Here is an 8550-nt window from a genome sequence, read left to right on the forward strand (position 1 = left end):
GCGGGCAAATGATGTGGTCGCAACTAAACTGATAAGCCTTCTTACTACTGTTGCCACATCCTGAATGAGATAACGACAAGCTGCTCATCCTCCTAATTCTAATAAGCTGTTATTATTCCAATCCATCCTCCTAATTCTAAGTAACGCAGAACATTAAAACAAACCATAAATTTCATCTTCGATCCATGACTCTGAAACATTAACAGAACATCAGAATAAATCACATGACTTCCTCTGCATTGATGTCTTTGCAAGTCCATGGAACAAGTCTTCATGCACAAAATCCCTCGAAATACATGCATTTACGATATGTACACATGAAGACGAACCTGCATAAATTTATTTCATAAACTGAAGTCCTCGTGTACGAATTCATCGGATGAATTATTTTGTTAAAATTTCCAACTGTCACGAAACAATATGCAGATAACTCCTGGCCCCAATGAACTCTTACTTTGAACAACAAGGCTAATATCATTATATTACAAGATTATAGGATATAGATCACATTCTTCTCAAATTGTCTAACCTTGCCTGCAAGTCACTGTCAGTTCCACTGTCTTCGTCCCCTGTTGTTTCCACTTGTGCAACCTTACCCTTCGCAGCTGGTGCAGCAACAGCAGATGATGGTGCATTTACAAGCTGCAAATACAAGCAACAATAATTGACATAAATAGGATGATTAACCAAACATCAAACACTTAGACGACGTGCATGCAAAAGTAAAAGTTGCAATGACAAAGTTATCTCCTGATTAACTTCAATTCCAATCTCATCAAGGACTTGGTTCACTTGTTCTTCAGTTTCCTCTTCTTCCTCATCCCCTTCCAAAGCGTCATCAATGGCATCTCCCATCACCTCTGTCACCATTTCCATCTTTTCGTTCTGCCTCTCAAATTTTTGCATAATTTTCTGCCCATAGCCTTTGTTACACCTTTCATCGCTTCTCCCACTGCTTGTGTTGATTTCAATGACTGAGATTTATTTAAAACATCCATATCTTAGTATCTTTAAGGCATATAATCAAAAGTTCAATGTACTGACTTCATTATAAAACAAAAGGGATCAATAAATTTGTAAAATCTACAACACTGAAATTCTTGAGACCCGCATGAGGGAAAGAAAACGAGCCCCTTAATTTTGAACTTCAATCAGAATCAACATTTACATGTCTCCCCATCTAAGATATTTTGGCATTTCCAGACCAGTCATAATTAAAGGAAACACAGTAGAGTATGAAATGAAAGAATATTTTCAATTTATTAGTAATTTTATCAATGTGGACTTCTGCCATGTATAGAAAACTCTTTCACGATTTGATTTTATTTTATAACAAGGATTCATTGACAATTTATTTTGTTAAAATCCTGCATCTTATTTTGATTTTCCTATTTAGGGTTTTAATGGGGAAATAGACTTGAGACAAGATTCACATGTTTGTATAATCTACAGTGATGGATAGTCTAATCCTTTTGTTATTAAATTTTATTTATATTTGTTTATTGGGCTTTATTTATTTATTTTTTGGATATTTTATTTAGTATGCTATAATATCACTTATTTGTTCTAGTTAGAGTTTTAGTATTTATATTATATTTTTCTAAAAATTAGATAGTTGATTAATTGAATAAAAGTTGCAATTATTTTCAACCCCCATTCCTTTTCTTTTTCAGTTTTTCTTCTTCTTTTTTTGGCTTTTTTTTCTTAGCTTATTATATCATTTTTAAATCTTTTTTTATCCCGCATCAACTTTAATATCAAAGCAAGACTTTTAATTGTTCTTATAGTTAATCAATCTGAGTGCTTGTGAAAATCCTCAAAATTCAACACGGTTTGTAAACCTAGAAATTGTGTAGAATCACCAACAATAGCTGGAAAAAAAATTAATTTTTCTATTTACACAGCTCATATCTGGAAAAAAAAAAAATTACCCTAGCATAACCACACCAGTGCCACGGCACCACGCTACCATGTCACCACCACCACCACAATGCCACGTCAATAACACCTCACCCCACTAACATGGCACCAACATATGAGAACATGTTGCCACGTTAGCATCACACAGCTAAATGTTACAGGTTAGTGCCACGTAAGTTGTTTTTGCCATGTCAGCAGCAGTTTCTTCCAAAATCTTTCCACCAAGCAATCATGTTGGTAAATCACTTTACTCTGCTATGTTGAATTTTAAGGTTCTCCTATTACACTTGTTATTCAACTTATCATTAATAATATTTTTTTGTGTCTAAAAAAATCTTATCCTGTATTATACTCCTATATTTTTTGTTTATGTTATATCTTTGACATTCAAATTTAGTCATTAATCCTTTTTATTAATTGTCGAGCTTGTTAAAACTAGTGAAAAGTTGTGGCTTTTATTTGATTAATCATTTACACTTAAAGATCTAACAGTGCATGGTTAAAAATTTTCTAGTGTTTTCTACTCTTAATATATCTTAACATTTTTAAAAAAAATAGAATTAATTTTATTTTGTATTATGGTTTCACTTGTAAAAATCATAAGTGATCTCAATTCCATTAATGGCTAAAAATGGCTTAATGTTGACTTGAAAGTGAACTGGTTTAACTCATCGCAAGTCATCATATAATATGGTAAAACACAATAAGTATGAATACAAAACATACTTTGTCTTCAAATAAGAGTTTTCCAAAAATAAAACCCAACTACCTTAACCTAAATCATCCATCATTAAAACAATGAAACATTTAGTATTTTAGCCTCAACCTCGAAACATTTCCTTTAAGGTTATATATTATTCCACCTGACATCGCAATGAACTCTAAAAAAATATAAGTTTTTGGAAATAGAGTAAAAATAAAAAGAAAAGTCGTCACCTAGTATTATACATTATAAACCCTAACTAGTCTTCAAAGTTCTAAGGTAAATGACTGGTTATGCTAAAGAAAATATATTTTAACCTTAAAACATCCTACTTAAAATAAGATATATTGCTACTTGTCTTCTATTTGAAATGGTATGTTGTTCCTGATCTACCGGTGGTCCATCCATATAGGTCTACTTATCTTCCTAATCTATTACAATATCTTTTTTATTTTTTATTTTTTTTTTGAGATACTTGGTCATATATAAAATTTGATAATGATCATTTTTTTTTTTAAATGATGAGATCATGTAATAAATTGAACAAAACCAAACTAGGTTAATAGTCCACCGAAAGCATGATAAACACATAAAAACCTTGATTGTCTCTTGCATTAGATTACAACGAGATGACATGCCCGCGCACTGTCGTGGGCTTATAAAACAAGTGCACTTGATAGTGTTATAATTGTGAACCAGCGCTAGATAAGTAATAGAAATTAAAGATATGATGGAGCAAATATTTCATAACGAAAAAAAAAAGTTGTGTTGGTGATCAAAAACTTAGAGACTGAACAAAATGATTTGTAGCAATCTACAGTGTTTTGTGAGGAAAGATACAGTGCTTTCGCCACATGATTTAGCTTTTTAGTTAATAAAAAAAAACCAACAAAGATAATTTTGGAAGGAAAAAAACCCATGAGAAAAAACGTTGTAGCAATTGACAATGTTTTATGAGGAAAACTATAGCATTTTTCCCAATAAAATAAAATAAAAAACCATTTAGAAAAATATTGTAGCAATCCACAGTGTTTTGTGAGAAAAACTACAACGCTTTCCTCATATGATTTAGCTTTATTGTAATTATAATTCTTAACCAACTCAATATTAAAAAAAAATCGACAAAGATAATTTTGAAAAAAATCATAAAAAAATCACATGGGAAAACACTGCAACAATTCACAGTGTTTTAAAGAAAAAAATTACAAAGCTAAATTCTTAATCAGCTCAATATTAAAAAAAAATCGACAGAGACAATTTTAGAAAAAAAATAACAAAAAAAACACCAAAAAAAGAAAAAAAAATCATGTTGGAAACACTGTAGCAATTCACAGTGTTTTGTGATGAAAGCTACAGTGCTTCCCCACATGATTTAGCCTTATTTGTAATGACTTGTAATTGTAATTCACAAACAACTCAATATTAAAAAAAAATTGAAAAAGATAATTTGAAAAAAATTATAACAAAAAAAATCATGCGGAGAGACACTGTAGCAAAAAAATTTACAAAGCTAAATTCTCTACCAACTTAATATTAAAAAAAACCAACAAAGATAATTTTGGAATGAAAAAAACCCATGAGAAAAAACGTTGACGCTTTCCTCATATGATTTAGCTTTATTGTAATTATAATTCTTAACCAACTCAATATTAAAAAAAAATCGACAAAGATAATTTTGGAAAAAATCATAAAAAAATCACATGGGAAAACACTGCAACAATTCACAGTGTTTTAAAGAAAAAAATTACAAAGCTAAATTCTTAATCAGCTCAATATTAAAAAAAAATCGACAGAGATAATTTTAGAAAAAAAAATAACAAAACAAACACCAAAAAAAGGAAAACAAATCATGTTGGAAACACTGTAGCAATTCATAGTGTTTTGTGATGAAAGCTACAGTGTTTCCCCACATGATTTAGTTTTATTTATAATGACTTGTAATTGTAATTCACAAACAACTCAATATTAAAAAAAAATTGAAATATAACAAAAAAAACCATGCGGAGAGACACTATAGCAATTCACAATGTTTTATGGGAAAAGCTACAATGGTTTCCCCACATAATTAAGCTTTATTACAAAGTTAAATTCTAACCAACTCAATATTAAAAAAAAATCGACGAAGAAAATTTTAGAAAAAAATATCACAAAAAAAGAAAACACAAAAAAAACTAGAAAAAAACTATGTGAGGAAAAACTGTATCAATCCATAGTGTTTTGTGAGGAAAAACTTGTATTTACTTATAATTACAATTCTTAACCAGCTTAATATTTAAAAAATAAAATTGACAAAGATAATTTTAGGGGAAAACATAACAAAAACAGAAAAAAACCATGTGGGAAAAAACACTGTAGCAATCAACAGTAATTTTCAAGGAAAGTTACAGTGCTTTCCTCACATATTGTAACTGTAATTTTTAATCAGCTCAATATTAAAAAATAAAATAAAAAAAAGATAATTTCAGAGAAAATCATAAAAAAAACGGTGCGGAGAAACACTGTAGCAATCAACAATGTTTTAAAGAAAAAAATTACAAAACTAAATTCTCAATCAGCTCAATATTAAAAAAAAATCGAAAAATATAATTTTGATAAATAAAGAAATAAAATAGAAAAATTATGTGGAAAAACATCGCAACAATCCACAGTATTTTAAAGAAAAAATTATAAAGCAAAAATTTTAACCAAGTCAAAATTTAAAAAGTAAAATCAACAAAAAAAAATTTGGAAAAAAAAAATAGGAAAGTTGAAAAAAAATAATTTTGAAAAAAAAACAAAAAAAAAGAGTAAAAGTTAGCTAAAAAAAAGAAGGGGAAGAATCACTATTGTAATCCACAGTAATTTAGGTGTGGGAAAATAGTGATTCTCCTACACCATTTAGATATTATTAATAAATAAACACAAACACATAAATAAAGTTTGAATTAAGTCCAAGCATTGCTATTCTATATGATTATTATACAAAAGAAATAAAAAAAAAAAAAACTTTAAGTTCACTGCCGAAACTAAATAAATGAAATCCCAGTGTCCAGGTATTAGTGTTTAGCTTTAGAAAGGGGACCTAACATTTATATATTTTTAAAAAATGGAATTCAACTTAAGCATGCAAAAAAACTGAGTCTCTTGGATTTCCGTTGTGGCGCCTCATATAGCACAAATCCTCTCGTTTGCTACAGCTAAATGGATAGTTTCTATAGAAAAGCCATTGTTTTAGCTTCAGCTTTAGCTTTAGCATTGGTCAGTGGTGGCTATGCTCAAGATACTCTTTTTCCAGCCATCATATCATTCGGTGACTCATCGGTGGATGTTGGCAATAATAACCATCTATCCACAATTTTCAAGGCCAATTACCCCTCCTTATGGAAGAGATTTTGCCAATCATAAACCCACAGGGAGGTTTTGCAATGGAAAATTAACTATTGACATCACCGGCAAGTGCAAAATAGCAAATTCAAGAGATTGGTTGTCCTATGTATTCAGGTTCACTTGCCTATATATGAAATATATTCTAACAAATCTGCGTCAATTCCTGTATGCAGCTGAAGCTTTAGGATTTAAGACTTATGCACCAGCATATCTCAGCCCAGAAGCATCAGGAAAAAACCTTCTTATTGGAGTCAACTTTGCATCGGCAGCATCTGGGTATGACGATAAGACTGCCTTTCTGAATGTAAGCTAACTATAAATTGTTTGTACCAGTACTTTAAACCTCACAAAACTCAAAAAGCATGCAAAATCACTTTTATTTATTTATTTTTTGTAGAATGCAATTCCATTGTCCCTGCAGTTAAAGCACTTCAAGGAGTATCAGACTAAATTAGTGAAGGTGGCTGGTGGTAGAAAAGCAGCATCAATCATCAAAGACGCATTATACATCTTGAGTGCAGGCACCGCTGATTTCTTTCAGAACTACTATGTCAACCCTTCTGTAAACAAAGTTTACACTCCCGATCAATATTCCTCATACCTTGCCACTACATTCTCAAGCTTTGTTAAGGTATCTTACTGTTTAACATTGTCTCTAGGTTTCTTTTAAAGGCCAGTATTGGTGTTGCAATGGTAGAAATCTTGGACTTGAAATCGCAATCTGGAAGATTTCAGGTTAGAGTCTTGAGAGCGTTCTGTTCACGAAAACTTTTCTGAAGGACAAGACTTTCTCCGGACTCTCTTTCCAAAGACCCCACTTTGGTGGGGCATATTTATAACCAGTCTTCGTTTTCACTGAATTTTGACTTGTTTACAAGCAGGACCTGTATAGTTTGGGGGCAAGGAAACTTGGGGTAACTTCACTCCCGCCATTGGGTTGCGTTCCTGAAGCCCGAAACTTTTTCGGATATCGTGGAAATGACTGTCTCTCCTGGGTCAATACTGTTGCACGGCAATTTAATAAAAATCTCAACTTAGCTGCAGATAATCTCCGAAAGCAACTTCCGGGTCTAAAGATAGTTGTCTTCGATATCTACAAGCCATTGGAGGATCTGGTTAAATCTCCTCTAACTTATGGTCCTAACCTTTCTCATGAACATGTTAAACCTTTAGGGTAATTTGAATTATGACTATATATAAGGATGAATTCTGACCTCTTTTTTTTTCCTATAATGTTTGGTAGGTTTTGTCGAAGCAAGAAGAGGATGCTGCCAGACGAGGACTGCTGGGAAAATATCAGTATTGTGCAATCCAAGGTTGCCAGGAACTTGCCCCAATGCCACTCAGTTTGTGTTTTGGGACAGTGTCCATCTTTCTCATGCTGCTAATTGTTTTTATCTTTAGGATTTGATGTTTATTCTTATAATTTTTAAAAAAATTTTCCTTGAATCTTTTATGATATTTTTATTGTTTTTAGTTTTACTTTGCAACAAGTTTATAATTTATTGTTTTTTTTATTTTATCTTTGTTCTTTTGATTTTTTTTCTTTTGTTAATGGTTTTATTCTTTTCAATTTAACTCTCAAATTTAAAATTTTTTGTTGTCTTTTGATTTATTTTTAATTGCAATTTTAACATTTATTATTTTTATTGTATTTTTTTTTATTTTGGATTTTTTTGTGTTGTTTTTTTTTTTTGTGATTTTAACCCTCATAATTTTTTTATATATATTGTTTTTGATCTTATAACTCAGGTCATGGTTAAAAAAGTAATTGATTTTTTTTGTCTTTTTTGAATATTCATATTGTTTTTATTTTCCTTTCTATGAAATTATTGCATTCTCATTTAATTTTTACTTTTTTAACAAATAAAATCATTGAGATGTTTTTAGAATATTGTGAAGATATATTTCTATAATATTGGCAAGCGGTCATCTTTTGAATTGAATCGTTGTTTATTTATTACTATTTTTTTGCTTTGTTTGTTGTCGATATCTTATTTTCTAATGATATTATTAAATTAACAAAGTTTATTAAACTCACTCAAGCCACTAAATATTATATGTTTTTATTTTTAAAAAAAAATATTTTTTTTTTAATATTTTTTACATCAAAACAAAGGTTGTACTAACCTAGTTCCTTCGATAAAGCAATGGTAGTTTGAAACTATGGGATAGTACACAACTATGAACAACAATTTGATCAAGGATTCAAAGGATATTGTATATAGATTTGAGAAACGGTTTCAGTTTGGTTTGTGAGGGAGAATTTGTAGTATTTGGATTTTGAAACATCACAATGGGCTTCTTGTGTCTACACTTCATTGCTCTGGAGTCCGGCCCATTAGAAGGATAAAATAATCAAGGTTCCCAGCTGTTTTGGGCTTCATTGCTCTTAGTCGAATCCAATTTTATATCTTTTTTATTATTATTTATTTATTAGAATATAGTCTAACCTTTATTGATCCTTTGAGTGGATAGACACTCTTTATTTATTTCTTCAATATCACTGATTAAAGAGAGGGCTCCAAAGTTCAAAAAGTCAAATGTTGTACGTTTACGAA

General features: G+C 30.4%; 1 protein-coding gene across 1 annotated transcript; it reads left to right on the forward strand.

Annotated features, from left to right (window-relative positions):
- Window positions 1-5745: 5745 nt before the first annotated feature.
- Window positions 5746-7393, forward strand: LOC18100361 (GDSL esterase/lipase APG). The gene is given in 6 exon segments (XM_052453653.1): window positions 5746-5974; window positions 5976-6054; window positions 6163-6293; window positions 6387-6620; window positions 6871-7126; window positions 7233-7393. Coding segments are annotated over 6 exon segments (1032 nt in total). The 5' UTR covers window positions 5746-5803.
- The last annotated feature ends 1157 nt before the right edge of the window (window positions 7394-8550 follow it).

Source organism: Populus trichocarpa, chromosome 6, assembly GCF_000002775.5.
Source record: "Populus trichocarpa isolate Nisqually-1 chromosome 6, P.trichocarpa_v4.1, whole genome shotgun sequence".
Taxonomy (NCBI): Eukaryota; Viridiplantae; Streptophyta; class Magnoliopsida; order Malpighiales; family Salicaceae; genus Populus; species Populus trichocarpa.